The sequence below is a fragment of the Corvus cornix genome, chromosome 1A (assembly GCF_000738735.6).
Source record: "Corvus cornix cornix isolate S_Up_H32 chromosome 1A, ASM73873v5, whole genome shotgun sequence".
Lineage (NCBI taxonomy): Eukaryota > Metazoa > Chordata > Aves > Passeriformes > Corvidae > Corvus > Corvus cornix.
In genome coordinates, this window is record NC_047057.1 from 29,902,951 (window position 1) to 29,926,324 (window position 23,374).

At 36.1% G+C, this 23,374-nt stretch overlaps 1 protein-coding gene across 1 annotated transcript in view; it reads left to right on the top strand.

Moving 5' to 3' along the window:
• ARID2 (AT-rich interaction domain 2) overlaps positions 1-23,374 on the top strand; it is a 91,315-nt gene that overhangs the window by 48,830 nt on the left and 19,111 nt on the right. The window contains exons 4-15 of the mRNA XM_010413609.3: positions 4,972-5,105; positions 5,874-6,092; positions 9,042-9,109; positions 13,854-13,920; positions 14,005-14,255; positions 15,387-15,483; positions 15,565-15,774; positions 16,131-16,298; positions 17,343-17,418; positions 18,413-18,547; positions 18,998-19,197; positions 19,573-22,403. Of these exons, the coding sequence (XP_010411911.1) occupies positions 4,972-5,105; positions 5,874-6,092; positions 9,042-9,109; positions 13,854-13,920; positions 14,005-14,255; positions 15,387-15,483; positions 15,565-15,774; positions 16,131-16,298; positions 17,343-17,418; positions 18,413-18,547; positions 18,998-19,197; positions 19,573-22,403 (4,456 nt within the window). The remainder of the gene's footprint in view (positions 1-4,971; positions 5,106-5,873; positions 6,093-9,041; positions 9,110-13,853; positions 13,921-14,004; positions 14,256-15,386; positions 15,484-15,564; positions 15,775-16,130; positions 16,299-17,342; positions 17,419-18,412; positions 18,548-18,997; positions 19,198-19,572; positions 22,404-23,374) is intronic.

Genomic DNA, 23,374 nt, shown 5'->3' on the forward strand with positions numbered 1-23,374 from the left:
ACCATAAGTTCGTGAGTTGCCATGAGTTCCTTAGTCCTCAAGATCAGAGCAAGAGTCGTGTTGAATTAGGGGTAAAAAGAGACTTTATGCTATGATTCTCACTTAAGGTAACACAAACTGGAATATTCAGTAATGTGAAATCCTTATTACAATCAGGATTTTGTCTCATGATTGTCTAGGGTGTTGTTAACAGTATTGCAAAGAGGGAGAGGGAGTACAAGAGAGTGAGCGGGAAGTGCATGTCTGTCTTGCATCATAATGGAAGGTGTTCAAGCAGACAGAAATGGTGCAAGGTCGCATTGTCAGTCTCCCACTAATAATGCTGTTAGAAAGATAGTTTCAAGAAAGGTGAGGTGGAGAGCTGTGGTAGAAATGGTACCTGCTTGTTCTTCAGCTGAATGCAAAGATGAGGAGGGAACTGATAGTTGGACTGTGATGGTTCATGTCTGCACATCATGTTTTGCCAGATGTTGGTTAATATATCTTCAATGAATTTACTGTGTCCTGGTAAAGGGAGCCAAAATATTCAAATGAGCCAGATGTTATGTACTGTTACTTGAAACAGTTTCTAGTATACTCCAAGGCCATTCAGGGCTACTGTTTATAGATGTACCTAGTTTAGACTTCTTTTTGTATTTTTTCCCAGATATCTGAAAGCAAGCCTAAAAATCACTGGGCTGAATAAAAACCTGTGTTGTTACTAAATAAGTATTTTTCATGGATAAAAATATTACTCATCTTCATAGATTTTTTTTCTCACAGACTTGAATGGAACAAAGTGACTTATTGAAGTTCTGTCAGAGGAACAGAATGTGTAATATGTTAATTTGATTTTCAGAGAGATATGATCTTTTGATTTCCAAATCGAGAGATTTTTAAAGTAACCAAGGTTTCAGAAAACATTGAAATCACTTGCCCTTCAAAAAGTAGCTAGTCTGCACATCTGTCTCTGGTTGCCTGTGTATTTTCCTGTTTCTAAGTACTTTGCATATCCTGTCGTTCTAGCTATTCACCAGAGGTGTGTGGTTTTTTGTTGGTTTTGGGGAGTGTTGGTGGTGGTGTTTTTGTTTGGGGTGTGTAGCTTTTTAAAAACTCATTTATTTTTCCATTTATTCCTTTATTTAATTTATGTTAAACCTCTCAGAACAGAGGAGTGATCCAAGCTGAAAGGCCAGGAGTGGCTGTAAATGGGTTTCATTGCATATCAGTTTCTTGAATATTTTGGTTCATGTGTGCACTGGATAACACCAGTTCAGGGTGCCATGCTAACAGCGGGGAGCACCTTTCCACATATGTACAGAGGGCAGTTTTACTTATTACTCCATCTTCACCAAGGCTTCAACATAGTACTTAAGTGAGCTTTTTTAAAGACATCTTTTACACTTTTCTATCCCATATACATTGTTTGTTTCATTCTGGTCTTTCATTTAGTTAGTTGCTTTAATTCTCGTTACATACTAACTGCATCTTTCTCTGTCAGGACCTTATCGTTCAGTTGGTATTGAAACTAAAAGAGAAGATTAGAAGATTGAGACCTGTGTTGTTGATGTTTACTACCTGTGACTTTGTGAAATTAAGGAAGCATTTTGAATTCCTGAAAACCATTTTCTGTGATCAAAGTATACCTTTTTAGCCTATAACTACAGATTTAACCTGTTTTGAAACATGAAATTAGCCTTTTGCAACTGATTGTAATGTGTGAGCATTTGCACAACTGTTTTTCAGTAATAGAAAACCTCCATTTATTATTTTTTAATTTCTTGTCTATTGGAGCAAGACGTGTGTTTATGCTAAACTGTTCTGCTGTTTGCATAGTAGCTGTATGCCAGACTGTTGAGATTAGAATTTAAGACTAGTAAGGCTCATGTACAAGCTAATTTGCAAAGCTTCTTCTTTACACTGTAATTCCAGGTCATGCATTCTCTCTGCAGGAAACAAAAGGAATGTTTGGAGGATTGAGGTCTGTACAGCTGTCTGTAAACAGTTGGTACTTACGTAGCATAAAGGAATCATACGGAGGAGCCTATTACAGTCTGGTTATTATAGTTGAAACTTAGTATTACAGTGCTGTTAAACACAATGGATTGAAAAATAGTGCAATGTCCTCCCTCAATGCTAGGAGTATCTTGAAGAGAGTAAAGCGTTTGTGTTAGAGGTGGGGAAGGTATTTCTGTCGTTTGGTTTGGGGTTTGGGTTTTTCTTGGGGTGGGAGGAAGGCAGGGTTTAGCCTTTGTAACTAATGCTTTGGGATTATTGGGGGCTTTGTTTTGTTTTGTTTTTGACTTTTCCTTGGCAAACTTGATCGTTTGGGGTGAGATAAGAAAGGAGGATTGTTCTTCGAAGAGGTGGAACCTCACTAAATTGAATAACAACAAAAAGAGCTCAGAATTTAGTAAAGTGAAGTTGGTCCTTGCCTTTGCATAGGGAAAAATTAGATCATCACTTAAAGTTAATTTGAATCCTGGTTTCCTGTGAAATGCTTAATAAGACATTGTGAGAGCTTTGTCACAGTTGTCAACACTGAACAGATTATGACCATTTTAGTTTGCAAAGGTCTTTTAATGTATGCCTAAATTTTTTTCAGAGAGGGAAGAAAGGAAGTAGATTCTTGAACTTTGAGATTTTCTGTGTCCAGTGGAACTGTTTTAACACATTTTGATAAAGTAGGTATTAACAGAGGAGAACATCTAGGGTATTCATATTGTTCAGCTTGGCTGAGACATGGCTTTAATAAAAAGCATAAGGTTAAGTATATATGTTCCATATAAAACTGTCAAACAACATGAATTATTTTATGATATATACAGCTTTTTTTTTAATGTTCAAGTAGCTATTCAGTCTTGGCAGAATGGACAAGTCCAGAATCATTTGCAGACTGTATTTTGAGTACCATATGTGTTTCTGTATGGGGATTTTTACTTCATCGTATTAAATGTTTTTATGAAATTTTATTTCAGTAAGGAAACTGTTTTAAGCTCAAGCTTTGACTCAGACCAACAAATATGAGGAAATTAGCTCTAGCCCCAGCATTATTAGACAAGCTATGGCAGTGTAGCTTCTGCCAGCGTAGAAATTGTACACGTGGTATCCTTGGCTGTGTACACCTGCAGTTTTCCCCTGCACTAGATCTAGTATTCATCTGACCCCTGTTCAGTTTGAAAAACTATTGGAAAGCCAATGTAGAATCCTCCTAGTTTTCTGAATGAGCTCTCTGAAGAGTGAGTGACTGGACAGAAGAAGGGATGGTCAAGCTGTCTTTGAACTATTCTTTTTGGTCTTTACCATAAATGCACACGCTCTGTTAATTAAAATTGATTGGATTACAGATTTGCTTCATCTGGATATAAAATGTAAGCTAAAGGAAAGAAGTGGGATAAAAGGGTAAGGAAATGTAGGGAAGAGAAAACGTAGGATTTAAATTTTAGGACAGTTGAGCTATGACTTTAAAAAAGTTATAAACAATTCTAGAAGGTTTTAATTTCTTTTCACATATGCAGTTGGAACTTAACTCACATAATTGAGGATTTTTAGTTTAAAGATAAAAGCAACCATATTTAAATGTAATTTTTAGTCTTTTAAAATCTCTAACAGTAACTGATTGTGCAGAGAAGATTTTTGCTGACTCCTTAAGTCACTCAAGAGTTTATGTAATAAGGAGGGGGCTATGGCAGTGGTTCATGTAACAATAACATATATAGTACTTTGAATATCTTGAACTCTAGTCAGACATGAATCATATTTCGATGTGATACAATACAACATTATATGCCTTATTAGCTCTGATATCTTTCCTTTCTTCTGAAATGCACCCTTTTCTTAAGAAAAAATGTATTTGCTAAAATGTTAAAGGTATGGTTATGTCATTGATACCTCACTTCATGAAATAATTACTAAATTAATGAATGTGAAGTACTCCTCAGAGGTCAGTGGGAATACTGTTTTCTTAAAATCTTTCTGATTTACCATGAGTTAATGACTTCAGTGTCTACTGACAAAAATTGCACCAAAAGCCTACTCATATAGTAAATATTTTAGTAAATACAAAGAGAAAGATAATAGTTTTTAATTATTTTCTGATTATACAGCATTTTTATTTTGATTTCATTGACTTGGTATTGTCATTTTTTAGCACAATTAAAATCTGTAAATTTAGGCAGCTTTGATCTTGACTTAATTTCATGAAGGGTTTTGCAGCTATGTATCACTGTGAAGCTAAGGCTACAGTGGGCATTTTAAGTTGACTTTATATTGTGGAGTGTAGGAAGTTCTGAAAGTTACATTTTTTAATGCTAAATTAACTGTTAATTGAAATAATTAATTTACCAAGCTGCTTGACTGTTTACTTTTGGTATATATAATTTCTGTGCTTGAAGTCCATTCTTTGTACAGTATATCAGCTTTTTTTTTTTTTTCCATAAGGGGCTCAGAGGGACTTCCAGTAGTTATTAGCTGCAGCTATGGCTCTCAAGTTCTGATCCTGAATTGCTGCCCTTGGTATTCCTGTCTGAATTCTCTTACTCTTGTGTAATTGTTAGGACCCAGTGTACAGTTTCTCTTTAAACAAGGCAAAAAGAATTAAGTATTTTTCTGGGCTTGACCTCGGTATATGTATTGCTAACCTGCACAGAGTAGTTTTTATGATGCTTTCACCTGCAGAGTGATTTTAGGTAGCAAAAGCTTGTTTGGGAAAAATAGACTTAGTCACAAAAGGACTCAAATTGGTTGCAATTTAGCTAAGTATCACTGTTGAAAAATCTGAAAAATTTGGTATCTAAAGCAGTAATTAAACATATAGATATTTTCTCTGTCATCTATTGTCAGTCTGACTCAGGTTTTATTTTTTACCACTTTGATTATTGTTTCCAGTAAATAAATCTCCATGTTTCCACAGATTGCTTCCTTTGGCAGTTCAGGTTTTGGAATGAGAGATTTAGCTGTACTAAAAACATTTTTTTTCTAATTTTATTTCAGTTATCTAGAAAAGTATGAAAAAGTCCATCATTTTGGAGAGGAAGATGATGAGGTACAACCAGGCAATCCAAAGCCGCAACTTCCTATTGGTGCAATTCCAACATCCTATAACTACCAGCAACACAGCGTTTCAGGTAAATTCTTGAGGGTGAAAGTCCTATTTTCTTCGTGTGTGTGGTTTGTTTTTCCTTTTTTTTTTTTTTTTTTTCCAAACTACAGAAATAGTGCATAGATAAATTTGGAATATTATTAAAATTGTCAAATCTGTAGGACACTCAGATGATTAGTTTAATACACTCAAAAACCTTTCCATTGTGAACCACAGCAAAACAAATATTAAAATCCATAAGCTATTTCTTTCCTTTAGAAATATTATCCTTTCTAATTAGTAGAGCTGTGTAGTTACTTGTCTTGAAAAAAATTACCTTGAAAATTTGCAGTGTGTTTCTTTCCATTTGTCATTTCTCCAGAGAGTCAAATAACTGAATTGAGCCTACAATTAGTTAAGCTTTAAATCAGAAGCTAGTGGGCTTTGTGGAATGGACGTGTAATTTGTTGTGTAGAAATTGACTTCAAATTGTATTACAATTCCATTCTGCTTTAATTAAAGCTTGTGTTTTCTAAGCTTTTCTTTGGAAGAACGTGCTGCAGTGTTGCGTTCTAGAGGTGGCGAAGGAACTAATATGTACCTAGAAAGGTACACAGCAAAGTGGAATGTGTTCAGTATTTTGGACAGACAAAAAAATACCTTGAATACTGTAAAAAACTTGTTAAAAACTGCAATAATGTATTAACAAACCTTTTCAAAATTCTTACTTCCAGTAATACTGCTTAATGTATTGCCTCAAGTTTAATTAGTTTAGCTGTGAAAATGTTGTTGGTTTTCGTTTTTTTTTATTTAGATTATCTTCGTCAAAGCTATGGGCTGTCTATGGACTTAAACTCACCAAATGACTATAATAAGTTGGTGCTTTCACTGTTATCTGGACTCCCAAATGAAGTGGACTTTGCAATTAATGTGTGTACTCTTCTTTCAAATGAAAGCAAACATGTTATGCAGCTTGAAAAAGACCCTAAAATCATCACTTTACTGCTTGCAAATGCTGGGGTATTTGATGACAGTAAGTATATAACAACATTTTTGCGACAAAAAGAATCCATACCTCTTGTAGCATCTTTCACAACTCATGATAATTAAAATGTTAGTAACTTACTTCATGGTAATATACTTATATCTAGTTTTTCTCTTTAACTTTTCCACAATTACAGGTTTTATCAGACGTTACAAATGCCTTTTAAGTTAGGTAATTTAAAAATTTATTTAGTGGGTTAGTGAAATGTAAGGATTAGGTTTTTGATAGAAACAGACAGTTGTTCAGGGTGCTAAATTTACAGCATTGGATTTCCATCTGCTTGTAGCGTACTACTGTTTCATTTTGAATTTGTAAGACGGTGCTGACTTTTCATAATTCTTTTTTAATGGCAATTGCAGATTTAAAAATTAAGAAAAGGTAGTCTGAAAACGATGACTTGCTAGCATTTTTGTCCTGATACTTCACTACACGTTCAACTGTAGTGAAATCCAGAATATAAAACTCAAGGGATGAAAATCTTAATCTGATTTTCAGAATTACTTAATGTGATAGCACATAAATTTCAAAAGAGAGTTAGTTGATTCCATCAAAATAGTGAAGTATGTGAAATAAATTCTTTGGATTTTTTTCAGTGTGACCTCAATGCCTAAGTATTGCTTGTTAATTGCTTTCTGTCAAGAGAGGAGCAAAACATAAGTTAACCTAAACCATTATAAAATCATGACAGCATAGTTTTTATCTTGGGGTGGTGAGGAGGAAATATTTACCCAGTTTGTGCTGGGGCTTTTTGGTAGTTTTTTTTTTTGGGTTTTTTTTGGTTGTGGTGGTTTTTTTTTGGTTTTTTTTTTTTGTGGTTGGTTTTTTTTGTGGTTGGTTTTGGGATTTTTTTGGGGGGAGGGAGTGGGTTTTGGTTTTTTTGGGGTTGTTTTGCTGTTGGGCTTTTTTGTTGGGTTTTTTTTTTTTGCTTTTGTGGGGGTTTTTTGTTTAGTTGGTTGTTGGTTGGTTTTTTTATACTGATTTTCAGAAATTGCCTTATAAGAAATTTCTCAAATGAGCCTTTTCAGCCAAGCATAATTAAGTCTGATAGTATAGGTGATCATATCTGTTTGAGTATAAATCTACTTTGCATGTGTAAGCATAAACATAGTATGGTATGTCAAAGATTCTCTTTTAAAATTCTGGGGAAGAACCAGTGTTAGCCATTGTATATGGTTTAGTTGGGTTTTTTAATCATTGGCATTTTTACATAATAATTTGTAGCTTCCCCCTTCTCCCCCCAGTATTGCATTAGTGTCCTCCAGCTTCTCTCTTGCTCTTCCAATTTGTGCATCTTTCAGTGTCCTTCAGATATGGTCAGACCTTGGTCATTTAGTGTTTGCATCTAGTCCAGTTACAAGAACTTTCAAAGGAAAATATTTGAAAGGAAGCTAAAGGGAAGCTTAGTCCTGCGTATGATCCCAGAATGCTTGCTCTCTAGATTCTTGAGGTTACCATTACTCCCCTCTTCCTTTGATGGAACTTCTATGAATTTGCAAATAATTTAATCAAGTTTTATATTGCTATTTAGTGGGTTTTTTTGGATACTGTAGAGGTAGACTGTTTTCTGGAGTTCTTAACTTGAGGAACAGGTTTATTCCATAGCTTGTCTGTATTAGTGTTTTTTGAAAAATACTTGAGGTAAAGCCTAGAGGAATGATGAGCGTGTAATGAACTCACTCTTTTCGTTCCCTGGGAAAAACTTCATTTTTATCTCACCTGATTGTTGTCTTCTTGATAAATCCAGGGAAATGTCCTAGCAGCATTAGGAGGACTAATTAGGACAAATGGGGGAAAGAAATAGCAGGGTTATGTTTACTTATTTTTGAAGCATGAAGCTTCAGTTTGAAGTACTTACATGCTTTTATGGTATAAGTAATTACAGTAAATCTGCCAGGTTTCATGATTAAATGAATTCTTTAATTAGTAAATTCAGACATTATGAAAATACTATCACAATAATTTCAGGTGGCAGTAAAAAAATAGCTGATTAACTTCATTTAATTTGATTTTAGATTTTTCTTGTCCATAATTAAGGTTTTATAGTTGTTATTATTTATAATGTAATTTTTTTAGGTAAAATATGTCAACAGCTTCCCTTCTGTCCCCTCCTAAACTTCAAGATATCAGTTAGATTGCAGGTCATGGGGCAACCCCAGGGGTTTGCGGGTTATGCAGTATATTCAGCTTGGAGAGCTGCATGAGGCCTTGGTTTGGATTCTGTGAATTGAAAGCTGATGTGGTCTTGGAATTGAGATTTGTAGCATTTTTTTCAAAACAAGAAAACATGATGAACCAAAATGTTTAAGTGTAACTTAAATGTGTCATTAATTCATGACAGAGTATTGCAAGACAGAGTTCATTTTTTGGATTGACTCAGCATTTGAATCGGATTGACTGAGTCTTGGCTGGTTTTGAGGAGTACTGATTACAAAAGCTGTGGTAGTGGCTCCATCAAACACCCAAGGACATCCATTACTGGTCTTGGTTAAATATTGAGTTTGAATTGAATGCTGTCAAAATCTTACTACTGTTCAAGTTTTTTAGAAGACCTAAGTGGGAATTTGTTTAAGTACTGCAATAGTGTTTGTGCTTACACAGTGCACGTGGAAAACAGTTGTCGATGTGAGGGTGAAAATAGAGCAGTCATCTTGACTCCTGGAAAAGAGCTCTGGAAAAGTTTCCCCTGTGTTTTTTTTTACAGGGTTCACAAACTAGCCCTTTCCTTATGAACTCCTTACTCTCAACTTAAATTGTAAAACTGCAATAGCTGTTAATTAAATGACAGCAGACATTTCAGTTGGTTTATGCGGTATTTTTTAAGATCAAAAGGAAACACTGGAAGAGTCTACAGTGTTCTTTAATCTTTATTTAGTTTATGGATTAATAAAAAATGACCATTTTTTGAATTTTACTAAATTATGCTTTTTGTGCTTAAAGCTTTAGGATCATTTTCTGCTGTATTTGGAGAAGAGTGGAAGGAGAAAACTGATAGAGATTTTGTTAAGGTAATTAAAAAATTATTAAAATAATTTTGTGCTGCATATGGTGGGTATAAAATCCTTTAAAAAGATTGAAAATTCTAAGATACACTAGCACATGTCTTTAAAATTACTCTCAACTTAATTCCTTTGATTTAAATGTAATAGGACGCTATGTCACACTTGTCCTATAATGTGTGGATAAGCAGGAAGAAGTGTATTAAGAAAAAAATAGGTATAGGCAAATGAACAAAGGCTTCCATGTTTCTTTTATAAGGAACCTAATATGTGTGAAGAAAAGGAATATTGGGCAACATTTAACAAGGAGCAATAATGCTTTTTCGGGGTTTTTTTGAACTGCAACGATCAGTAAAGAAACATTCTGAATTATGAAAATTAAGATCATAGCATAAGAAGTATAGGAGAAATACTGTAATAGGTTAGCAATGTTGCAGGTTTGTTTCAGTTAGCTATTTTTGCACAAGGCTTTTTTAATCTTTCCACTAGAGGGCATGAGCTACTGTACAAGCAGTGGAATGAGGTAAAAATAGAACTGAAGTTTCTTTGTACAAATGGTTATTTATTCTAGATGAACTTGTTTTGGTGGATGAATTATAGCTGGAAGAGATTTGATATTTCAGCATATTTACTATGATAGGCAATTTCTTTGAATTGAATTACAGGTGATGATTTATGTGGCTAAAATAGAAGAAAGCTAGATTAAAATTTATTTGGATACCTTATGCTTTTTATTAAGTAAAAATGTGGAGAGATAATCTCAGTTCCTTATGAAACTAGGTTTCTGCTCAATTCCATAATAGTTTCATATATTGAAATATCTTACCAGTATTACAGAACGATATTTGTTGGGAGCTTTCTCCATTTATCTTTTGTTTTAGTTTTATGTAACTCAGTTTGAGAACAAGCTGGACCATAGTAGTTGTAGTTAATTGATAAGTGGTGTTGAAATACAAGTGAATAGATTCCCTAATCGAAATTTCCTAAGTAAACTTAAAACCAAGAAAGCTAAGCTCTCATATTTGTGAGTATATGGACTTGAAAATGTGATACAAATGTGCCAAACTTAAGTGTAAAAATAACTGTTTCATAATCTTCATTTCCCTTTTCCATTGAAAAAATACGTCCAGAAGTACTGTAGGTTGTGTTTTGGTTGGTTGGTTGGTTTGTTTGTTTTAAGCACTCAGCTCTTCTGTGTTGACTTCACCCTAAGCTGTCACAGACTGTTGCTGATCTAGAGCAGCAACAAGCGCCATGTCTAGATCTGTAAACATTTAAAATTATACAGTATTCTAATTTATTACATATTAATTATATAAACTTAAGTAATTGGTATAAGGGCAGCTGGTTCTTATAAATGTTTAACAAAGTTTTAAGTAGAACCACTGTAACTGCAGTAAGGTTTACTAATAAAAAACTTGGATGCTCTCCAAGATCTATTTTTGGACATTACAACATATATAGTACCACTCTGTAGTGAAATACTGCTGACAGCATGTCAGAAATACTCGGAAAGCATGTGAAAAACTAACATCAGATCTAAAAGTATCTCTAATGCCAAGAATTCAGATTTTTAAGAGCATCTCACTGCAAGCATTTGTTCGACCCTACTACTGGAAGTAATTTATTTTGTATTGCAGCTGTGTCTGTGTCAAAACAGGAATCAGGGGGAAGCATGGGAGCTTCCTGATGTAGGAGAGAGATACTTGGTTGTCAGCATAGACACGTATATCTGGTTTTGGTGTTTGTTTTGGGGTTTTTTTTAATGTGCTTTTGCAGTTTCAAGAAAAAATAACAGCTATTAAATAAGTTCCTCCTTTCACTGTTCATATTATCATATAAAATAAAAATCTTTATTTTTTTGTTTTTTCATTTTACTGCTAGTTGTGTTCTCCAGTATCATTGCTGTGTCAGCTGAAGATGAAAAACAATGTGTTTCTTTATACTAAACTTCAAGGGAATCAATTACCTTTCTTTTCTTTTTTCTTTCCCTTCCCCCAATCATTACTGCATTATATAAAACTGTTTGAAAATTTTGTATTTTCCATTATCTTACCTGCCACAGGACATACTTTCTCACTTTCTACAGAGCTTACTTCTAAACTGAATCAAATGTTTTTAATAGTCAGTGAATTTGTTCCACTAATTGTCTAAATTTGAGTGTTACTTAAGTTGAACCTGCTGTTATCTCTTACAGCTATGTTAATTCGCTGCTATATCCCCTCTTGATTTTTCCTGGTGCTGTCAATAAGCTTAAATCTCTAGTTAGTTGGACTTGATTGCATGTCCTTACTTAAGGATTGGAACAACTGGCATTTAGCCAGTCATCTTGTATCTCTCCTTGTTTGTTTTGTTGTCCCCATCCACAAGCTCTGATGGCATCCTGCTCAGATGTTTTCTCCTGTACTCTGGAAACTTTCCCATTTTTAACTGTTTCACTTAGCTTTGAATATCCTCATGTTACCAAGGTTCACTTGTGAGTATAGTTTGCTTTCAAGAGTGATTTGTTTATATAGTATGTTTATAATCGGATAGATTTAGCTGTTTTTCCAGGTATTTCTTTCATGTCTCCAGCAGCTGCTCAGTGTCTGGTGTGTAGTGTATGAAAAATTGCATTACATTTCTTCATGCACCGTTCATCTTTGTTTACTTCAGTCAAATGATTTGGGTTTCATGTTCTTGGACTTACTTGAGGCCTCCTCTAGCTGTAGAGTTCCAAAATCCATATATATGCAGTTTTTGTGCCTTACTTACTTCTCTGGTTTTCTTCTTCTGTGATTTTTTTATTTTATTGCCCAACTCTTTCTTCTTTGTATAAATTTAAAAATTCTTTACTGTGCATTTATCCTCTGAGTCGTTCTCAGACAGTACACAGAGAGAGGTCCTTATGCACTTAAATACCTGAAATACTTTTCAAACATCACTTTTCTTGTCTCTCACAGTAATTTGTCAAGCTGACTTGATTCCAGTTGCTCTCGTATTTTTCTTGGACAATAAGTAGTCATACCATTGCTACATTATGGTTTGTGGATTCAAATGTCCACTGTTTTTATGGACAGTAATTTGGTTTATGTGATTTTCAGTGAAGTATAATCCTTTGCATCTTTTTCCAAAGGAACTTAGCTACTGACAGTAATCAGACTGTGAATGTGAATCAAGTTCTTTACCTTTGTCCATTATCTCTTAGCATTATTTGGTTGCTTCAAAGTTTTAGCTTTATGTTTCTATTAGCAGCGTGTTACCATCATCCAAATATATACGTAGGAGTAATTATTGATAAAGAACTTCAGTTTTGCACCCTGCCTTGTTATTTCTATTAATATGTAGTACTAGATCGCAGCTGTCATTCATAGTAGGGAATAAATAACTGCTTGTGATGCTAAACTGATTTTTTTATTGCCTTTGTGCTATGTGTTTTTCAAATGAATACCCAGAAAGCTTAATTTATGTTTTTCCATTTTTGCCGTTCCTTTGGGCAAAAAAAACCTGTCATGTTTCACCTGTTCCCTTGTAACAGAATTTTGCCTGCATGCCTTTGTCTTCTGTGGCTTTTGGTGATAGCTTCAGTATTAATTAGAAAAATCTATTTGTCACAAACAGTAAGAAATTAAGACTTTTTCTAGCTGTTTTGTCTTTGCTAAAATGAGGTAATAATCCTTTCTGTGCAAGTAATCCTCTTTACTAAACAGTACTTGGACGCCATTTAGCAACATTGCAGTGGAAATAAAATTCTTTTCCTTCCAATTTAGAAAATCTGTAGTATTGTATTTGTCAAGAAAATAGTAGTGTCAAGCTTGGTATGAATGCTGTAATTTAGTAATTACATTTGCATAGCAAAATTTCTCCTGCTGTTCAGCTGGTTGTACTTCCCATCCTTCCCTTTTTATCCAGATTTATTGGTGGTTTTATTCTGTGATTATAGTCAAAAGAGGAACTGTATTTCATCAGTGAGTCAAAGGAATGTACGGATTTTTATTAGTCAAAGGAAGGTTTATATCTTTGTTCAGATATACACATTAGAATGCATGTATTATTATATATTTTTATATTATTACACATCACAATATATATTTTTATTAGCCTGCAAACCTTAATTCCTTGATTAATTCTTGAATTTCAACAGGACTAGCAACAAAACAACCATTTACAGACCAGGCCATAAATTTGAAAAGTAATTTGAATTCCAGTCTGCTGAAGCATTCAGCTTTGGTTATATTTATAAAGAGTTTTTGTGATGGTGGTGGTTGTTTCTCTCTTTTTATTGTGCTACGATGAAGTAGGAAACACAACAGCAGCTTTAAAAAGTCTTTCCAAATAGCAACTTCTTGCAGGAGTCTTAAGATCTACTGGGACTGGGAGGAGTCACCTTATTCTGCCTTGGGTCATCACTGTTTGGAGATGATGGAGGATGAACTGTACTTCTTTTCCATTTGTAATTGCTGTATTTCTAATGGTGCACGGGAAACTGCCCTATAGTTTCAGTATGTGCTTCAGCAAAGCACTTCTGTGGTAGTGTTGATTGCCTGTGGCTGCCTACTTCTGGTGCTTGAAGGGAAGAGTTTCCTAATGTAAAGTACTGAACATCTTGCATGTCATCACTTCTGGTTACTATCAGATGAATCAAGGTACTAGGAAATTTTTAAAGAACAATTATTTTAATATTATTTAAATATTTTAACATTATAGAAATAAAAGTAATTAATATTTAAAGAAATATCCCCTAGAAATTAAGTATTTTTAATTTTTTCTTCAGTTTTGGAAGGATATTGTTGAGGATATTGAAGTTCGTGATCTAATTTCTGACAGAAGCAAATCTCAAGGTGAGACATCTTGACTAATATTAGTACATACATGTTGGTAAATACAGCAGAGGAAGGACTAAAATTTATTTATTTACTTCGTAGATATTCCATCAGAAGAATGGATTTGGGAATCCTTATTTCATCCACCTCGCAAGTTGGGCATTAATGATATCGAAGGGCAGCGAGTACTTCAGATAGCAGTGATTTTACGAAATCTTTCTTTTGAAGAGGGAAATGTTAAACTTCTGGCAGCTAATCGTACTTGTCTTCGGTTCCTGCTACTCTCTGCTCACAGTCACTTTATTTCTCTACGGCAGTTGGGGCTTGATACGCTGGGAAATATTGCAGCAGAGGTAATGTTCTTCCAAACGGAACAATTCAAGTATAAGTTGATGAAAGCATTAGTGTTCATGAAATTATTTTTTTTTTCCTTTATCATTGCATGGAGAAGGAAATAAATTATTCTCTGAATTTGTAATTAGCAATTTGAAAACAAGTGTTCAGAGCCAAAAGTAAAACTGACTGTATGTGTCAGCTGCTAAAATAGAATCACATGAAGAAGACTGGTGATGTAGGGAGATACAAGATATTCATAGTGTATAATTTTCAGTTTAGTTTCCCAGAGAGAAGAAAGGAATTTGTTAAGTTCTGCAGTCTGTATGCTACCTTCATCACTTTATGATTATAACCTTTAGTCATATCTTCAAAATAGTATGTTTAAGAGAGATGGTTGTAGAGGGTTTTATGTTCTGTGTACTGTACTCTGTGTAAACTAGTCATATGCCACTGGGTATGCTGCCAGAATCATGTGAGGCTTTTTTTTTTTTTTTTTTTTTGGTAGAGGTTAAGTGTTATATAATATATTATTTCAGTATGTCATACTACCATGCAGATAAATTATATGGATTTTATAGGTAGTATGTTCAGATAGTCCTTATATTTTAAAATATAGCATAAAAATTTAAGTAAAATGGGTACTATCAGAGAGTAAGACGGGAAGTATTTGTCCACTACTACATACTGAAAAAAGATGGTGTTTTTCATTTACCATGTACCCAGCTTCTTCTGAATGAGAAAGAATGTTACTTACAGCTGAGTCCTCTAATTGAGAAGCAGAAGTAGAAACAAGACGAATGACTGGGATAGCATTTGGGAAGGAGTACTTGTTACTCAAGTCCTGGTCTTCGTTGGATATTAAAATCCATTTGTATATACTGTTGACTGCCTGAGAATAAAGTTATTTTTGTTATTCTGAGCACTGGAAAGTGTAAGTTAGATTGCTGCTTCAGAGCAGAAGAGGAGGAAGGGGCTCAAAATGCTAGCTACAATCAAAAGCTCACAGGGTTCAGTTTTTATGAACATGAGTATAATTTGTGTGTACTGCAGTTAAGTACTTCTGGATGTTATATTTTGATACGCAAATTGAAGGATTTGAGCCATTAGCACTATGGATAGTGTTAGTAATTTTTTTTCTTTCACATCAGCTTCTTCTGGATCCTGTTGATTTCAAAACTACTCATCTAATGTTCCACACTGTTACAAAATGCCTCATGTCGAGGGATAGATTTTTAAAAATGAGAGGTAAGATCTCTAGCTATTCCTGTTGTTGTATCAGAATTGTAATTACTGCTGTTTAAAACTTACTTTGCATTTGTTCTTCAGGCATGGAAATCTTGGCAAATCTTTGTAAGGCTGAAGATAATGGTGTCTTAATTTGTGAATATGTGGATCAAGAATCCTATAAAGAGATCATATGTCATCTCACACTACCAGATGTGCTGCTTGTAATCTCGGCACTTGAGGTGCTATACATGCTCACAGAAATGGGAGAAGTGGCGTGCTCAAAGATTGCTAAAGTGGAGAAGAGCATAGGTAAGGGAGAAGCAAAATCTATTACTACTCTCCCTTATGCAGGAAAAAAGGCTTAACCACTGACCGTGACATATTCTTTAAAATGTGGATTGCTTGTGTGTATGTGAGCACACAGCATGGGGATGGAATTTACTAAATTTATTCATTGTCTCCTCAAGGAATTGATGATGCTAAAAATTCTGAAGTTTTTTTTTAATGCCACGAAGTGTGTTTAAAAAAAACCCAAAACCATACAGAAGCATGCAAAGACTTGTTTCCTTTCAACACATGGCAATTTTAAAGCAAATCAGTATGTTTCAGCAGCATTCATTTGTCTTGTCCTAATGTCATTGTTGGTTTTACATTCAATACTTTAGATACATTAGTATGTCTGGTTTCTATGGACATCCAGATGTTTGGACCTGATGCTCTTACTGCTGTAAAGCTCATTGAACATCAGTGTGTTAGCCAGCAAGGAATACTTGATGTCAGACCACAGGTAATGGATCATGGTTCTTCACAGGCCCATGCAGCAGGTGTCCCAGGTGAGTATCACTGCAAGAGAACACACTCTTCTATGATTTCCCATATGATCTCTGATTTTTATCTTCTCTAGATTTCTGATTAGCGTACATAAGTAAGTGTACCATTATGCATAACATACGTATCTTTTTCAAACACTTGCTCATGAAGCAAATATGCTGTGTTACCCAAAACTGTTGTGAAACAAGCTTTGGAAAAATTTTATTGTTACTCAATTGCTAATCTGAAAGTTCTCTGAAAGTTACATACATTGCTTATTTTAACTTGTTCAGTGGAAAGAAAATGTATGCATTCTAGATTGTTCCCACAATTTGCAGAGAATTAGAGGTCCTTTTTATATTTTGTTTTACACTAGGTATTATTCCACAGTAACATGTAGTGTTTGATAGAGTTGCAGAGATGAGATGAGATAGACTCACTCTTGAAGGTTCTAAACAGTTTCTTGTTATGTGAACCAAATCTTGATTATTCTTAGGAAGTTACTGAGGAAGAACCATTGCAACAGACACTGGCTTGTGTGTCCAAGTGTGCTGCTTCTGGAATGGGTGCAGATACCACAGCAAAAATGACTGGGAGAGAATGTAACCAAGGGGGTGAACAAGAGTGAATAGGATGAACTGATGTGACATTGCCACAAAATCCTTTGCATTATATTTGCATCCACTTAAGAATTGGAAAAATAATTGCTGTGTCTTTGTGCCTGTTGTGGCGGAGTATTGCGCCCCTTTAAAATCATGCTCAGTACTGTAATGTACTGAGATCGTGATCATGAATCTGGAAGCAGCCGTTCACTAGGTGCACACCTCGTGATTGCACTTCAGTTGTGACTCTGCCCCTGGCAAGCCCTGCTTCACTTTGGTAGACTGTGGTGCAGATCTTTAGTCTGCATAGGGCACCTTTGTGACTTGCCTTAGCTGGATACACCCTTACTGACAAACATAGGAGGAACTGTACCAGTGGATGTCGTTAAGTGCTTCATTCAGGAGGATAAAAAAACATTTCAGCAAGTTTTGGTTTTTTTTTTTCCTTCCCCACATTCTCTACAGCCTCTAGGACAGCACCACATGTTGCTCCACCTCCAGGAATAGTAGAAATAGACAGCGAGAAATTTGCATGTCAGTGGTAAGTGTATATAGTTCTATTCAAATACATTAATGAAGAAGAAAAACAAAGAAAAATACTGAATTCATGTGTCACAGAATTTTCTAGTTTGCTTCTCCTTACTGTTAGACTTTTTTTTCTGAAAAGTGTAAACCAAATCCATTCTGTCATTGCTTTGAAGAAGTATGAAAGCAAAAACTCGACCAGAATATTCAGTCTTCGCCTGTTGATCCATGAAATTACTTGTTTTGTCTCTTAGGACAGAATTTGATTTGAGTTTTAACTCTGATCTTGATTTAATTTATTTTTTAAATTGTCAAGGAGTGTTACCTGTTTCACAGGTATTTTCGTCTGGTAATGTGTTGCTATATTACTGAATCAGTGTAAAAGTAATTATCAAATTATGAAGCTAGGCCCTGCAAAACTCTTACATGATCATCGTGAACCTCAAGTTAAGGAAGATCGGAGTCTTCTCCATCCAAATTCTCTTGCTTTCAACTAGTATTATTGCCAGATATGTGGAGAGAAACTATCCCTCCTGTGGTTCTCTTGTAGATTGTGGGTGATCTTTCTGAGCTATTTGTCTTACGTAAATCAACTCACACTCCAAATACTGACTCACAATAAAAAGTTGTGATGAAGAATTAGCTAGCTTTTAGCTCATCTTTTGCTAAAGTAGAATCATTAAGGAATAAGAATAGAGCTGTGGGGAGGAGATGCCAACAAACCATGGATTCTCATTTGTTTTTTCAGAATATACAATAAAAAAGGCATATGTAGAGACTGTTCTGCATAAATAATATGTATTTAAGTATGTAAATAAGATACTGCATGTAAAACTGACCGCAAGTGTTAGGGATCCAATGTTTTGATTCATAAGCAGTGGGAAGGAAAGTGTGAAACGGACATCTGACAAAGCAATATCCTAAAATGCTATTTTTAGTATTGTGTTGGCAGATCTCAGAAGTGTCTGTGATACAGTATTTTGCTTCATAGTTTATTTTTTCATCCTCAGGTTGAATGCCCATTTTGAAGTGAACCTTGATTGCTCAGTCTCTCGAGCAGAAATGTACTCTGAATACCTCTCTACTTGTAGTAAATTAGCTCGAGGTGGAATCCTAACATCAACTGGATTTTATAAATGCTTGCGGTAAGACAAGAATTTATGCAGCAATAAAGAAGCAATTCTGTGTTCTCAATACTAACTGATAGCTTTAGGTTTCTTTGAGAAAAGATCTGCTGAGTTGAAAGACATCCAGTTTTAGAATTCTAATTGAAACAAATGTTTAGAGTTTATTTCATTCTATTTCAACATCTTTGAATGGGCTCCTTCTCTGCCTCTAGTCCTTCTAATTCTTTCTGAAGTAGTTTTTTGAGATTTTGTAATTTTCACTTAGGTTCTATGACACCTTGGCCATCTGGGGGACCTGCTAGTCCTCAGTGATAACACTCACATGCTGTTGGAAAATCCTGCTGTATTGTAAAGATGCAGGTATTCCTGCTATTACTCTGCACACAAGAGCAGTTAGGTAAAAGAAAAAGATTGTAAGAGAGTTGAGTTATTGTGTTTATTAACATAGATTTATGTTGTGTTTGGCAGAACGGTCTTTCCAAATCATACAGTGAAGAGAGTAGAAGATCCAAGTAACAATGGTCAAGCACATATACATGTGGTAGGAGTGAAAAGGAGAGCTATACCACTTCCCATTCAGATGTACTATCAGCAGCCACCAACTTCGTCTACCCCAGTTGTCCGGGTTGATTCAATTCCTGATGTGTCTTCGTCTCCTTTGCCAGCAGGTTTTTAAATTAATTATGTATAAAGTATTTTGCATTGATCCTGAAACCATAATAAAAGCCAGAAGTTTTTGAACATAGCTTGAAAGTGTTGGAAGTTGAGGCCACATGTTTAGATTGAGTTTATTCAGTAATGTTGGGAATAGTATTGCAGTATTTCTTTGCATGCCATTCTAGTCTTCGATGTGTAACTCATAAGCTTGCCAGCCAGCAGACAAGCCATTGTTGCTGCATCATTAATTCAGACTCTGTAGAGCTGAGAATAGAAACTGCTTCATGTAGAATTGCAATTTCAAATCTTGGATTTTTAAAAATTTGTTAGTTAATGTGTTCAAAATAATCTCTGCTTCCAAACTTTTATTGTGTTTATTTCAACAGGAATCCCACATGGGCTACCAGGTGTAGGAAATCACTATCAGAGGACCCCTATTAACCAATCTTCAACTTTGACAGCAACACAGATGTCTTTTCCAATTCAAGGTGTTCACACTGTGGCACAGACTGTTTCTAGAATTCCACAAAATCCTATTCATACACAACAAAATGCTCCAATGACTGTTATACAGAATAAAGGTCCAATATCCTGTGAAGTAGTGAAGGCTGCAGTAATACAGAGCTCTGTTCCTCAGTCTGCAGTTCCTGTTCCTATTGCTGTAGGAGGAGCTTCTAATCAAAATCACAGCACTACAGGCCAGCAGCCGTCTGTTACAGTTGTGAGTTCTCAGATGCTTCACCACCAACCTGTAATTCAACAACAGTCTCCACTGCACGCAGTGGTACCAGGACAGATACCTTCAGGCACTCCTGTTACGGTAATTCAGCAAGCTGTACCTCAGGGTCATATATTTGGCAGAGTTCAAAACCTACCAGCATGCAGTTCAGCAGTTTCACAGGGTCAACAGCTAATCAGCACATCATCACAACCTGGGCAGACATCATCTCAGCAGTCCTCGGCGGGTAACCAGCAACAAGATACAGTCATCATAGCGCCACAGCAGTATGTCACAACCTCTGCATCTAACATTGTTTCTGCCACCACAGTACAAAATTTCCAAGTAGCAGCTGGGCAGGTGGTTACAATTGCAGGTGTTCAGAACCCACCAACATCTAGAGTAGGGTTTCAGAATATTGCACCAAAGCCTTTACCGTCTCAGCAAGGTCCGTCTGCTGTGGGGCAGCAGCCACAGCAGCAGCCTCCACCACCATCCCAGCAAAGCGTAGTGATTGTAAGCCAGCCAGCTCAGCAAGGTCAGACATACGCACCAGCCATTCATCAAATTGTGCTTGCTAACCCAGCTTCTATTCCTGCTGGCCAAACTGTACAGTTGGCTGGACAGCCAAGCATTACTCCATCATCTTCACCATCCCCAGGTCCGGTTACAAATAATCAAGTCCCTACAGTTATGTCATCTTCATCTACCACTCCTCAGTCACAAGGACCCCCTCCTACTGTTAGCCAGATGCTTTCTGTAAAGAGGCAGCAGCAGCAGCAACATTCACCAGCATCATCGCAGCAGCAGGTACAGGTACAACAACCGATGCAAATGCAAGTTCAATCACAGCAAGCTAATACAGGAGTTGGCCAGCCCAACTCTGGTGAGTCTAGCCTGATAAAACAACTGCTTCTTCCAAAAAGAGGCCCCTCAACTCCAGGGGGGAAGCTTATACTCCCAGCTCCACAGATTCCTCCACCTAACAATGCAAGAGCTCCTAGCCCTCAGGTGGTTTATCAGATGGCCAATAACCAGACACCAGGTTTTGGAGTTCAAGGACAGTCTCCAGCTCAGCAGCTGCTAGTTGGACAGCAAAATGTTCAGTTGGTCCCGGGTGCAATCCCGCCCCAAGGGGCAGTGCAAACAGTACCCATTTCTAATTTACAGATTTTGCCAGGCCAGTTGATCTCAAACAGCCCAGCAACTATTTTCCAAGGGACTACTGGCAACCAGGTTACGATAACAGTTGTGCCAAATACGAGTTTTGCTACTGCAACTGTGAGTCAGGGAAATGCAACTCAGATCATTGCTCCAGCAGGAATTGCAGTGAGTGGAGCACAGACAGGAGTTGGGCTACAGGTGCAAACCCTTCCAGCTACTCAAGCACCTTCAGCTGGACAATCACCGTGTACTGCTGCTCCCCCATTCAAAGGTGATAAAATAATTTGCCAAAAGGAGGAAGAAGCAAAGGAAGCAACAGGTTTACACATTCATGAACGTAAAATTGAAGTTATGGAGAACCCTTCCTGCCGAAGAGGAGCTGCAAACACCAGCAATGGGGATGCAAAAGAAAATGAAATGCAGGTGGGAAGTCTTTTAAATGGGAGAAAGTATAGTGACTCCAGTCTACCTCCTTCTAACTCAGGGAAAACACAGAATGAGGCCAATCAGTGCTCACAAGTCAGTAATGGGCCATCATTAGAAATGGGTGAGAACGGAGCTCCTGGAAAGCAGAACTTTGAACAAACGGACACACAGGAAATTAAAAGTGATTTGAAGAAGCCCCTAGTTAATGGAATCTGTGATTTTGATAAAGGAGATTGTTCTCATTTGAGCAAAAACATTCCAAATCACAAAACTTCCAATCATGTAGGAAATGGTGAGATATCTTCAGTGGAACAACAAGGGAATTTGGATGCCACGCAGCAAGATACTGCCAAAGGTGATCAAGGGGAAAGAATTTCTAATGGGCCTGTATTAACTTTGAGTAGTTCACCTGTTGTAAGCGGTACACAGGAGGCTGCAAAACTGTTAACCCAGCAACTTAGTGGTACCAACACTGATTTACCTAATGGACCTCTAGCTTCAAGTTTGAATTCAGATGTGCCTCAGCAACGCCCAAGTGTAGTTGTCTCACCACAATCTACAGCCTCTGTTATACAGGGGCATCAAATCATAGCAGTTCCACACTCAGGACCTAGAGTGTCCCAGTCTACCCTGTCCTCCGAAGTTCGGTCTACTAATGGCACAGCAGAATGCAAAACTGCAAAGAGGCCAGCAGAGGATAATGACAGGGAAACTGTTCCAGGAATTCCAAATAAAGTAGGAGTTAGAATTGTTACAATCAGTGACCCCAACAATGCTGGTTGCAGTGCAACTATGGTTGCTGTGCCAGCTGGAGCGGATCCAAGCACTGTAGCGAAAGTAGCAATAGAAAGTGCTGTTCAACAAAAGCAGCAGCATCCAACCACGTATATACAAAGCATGGTCACACAGGTATGTTGCAGTGTTCTTTTTATGTTTATTCTGTGATTCTGACTAATACTGTGAAATAACATGGCTGAAAATGTGAGCTTGGTCAGTATCTCTTGCATAGTATTTAAAATATTCAGAAAATGATGCTTTCTGTTCTTCCACAGACTAAAGTTTTAACAGTTTACATCTTCAGTATCTGTGACAATAGTGGAATTCAAAATTTGTAGCTTGATAATACACAGTGAGGAAAGAACTTCTGCTCACTATTTTCTTCCTTTAAGGATTAACCGTTCTGAAAACAATGATTTGCTGGATGGTCTTGTAAAAACATCTGTATATTTCTGCATTTTATTCTTGGTCACTGTGGAGGGGTGAATATGCTTTTTTGAAAAAAACCACACCTGCATCTGGATGGCTGAAATGAGTTGAAGTTTTTGCATTTGAAGTTGGTCTTCAGAGTCTTGCTTTGTGCATTCACTACAGTTAGGAGAAAGTATTATTTTGTAAATTTGTTGAAATATTTACATTTCTTCATTACAAAATATTTACAGTGTTTATCAATAAAACAAGCATTGTTTTGGGGTTGTTTTTTTTTTCTGTTTGCTAAGCTTTGAAGAGGGTTTGTTGTTTTTTGGTTTTTTTTAATTCACTTAATTGATTGAATTCATTTAAAACCTTTTGAAAGTGGTTACTCCCTAACACTTTACTATAAATGAGGTATGGACATCAGGAGTATTAATAAGTAAAATAATCATGTTTGAGATTATTCCATTCTGTAGAATTTATTTTAGTTTTGTACATAGAAAATCCCTCTCCAAAAAAACCCATTCCTAACCTGAATAGGAGCAAAGAGAATAGAATCATAGGTCTGGCAGTTAGAGTTCTGATAGACCAGAGAGAGGAAATGAAGTCCTGAGTGTACGTTAGTACATTTTGACCTTGAAGTAACAGGTCTTTTATTTCTTAGCTTTTTTTTTATTTGGTTGGGGATT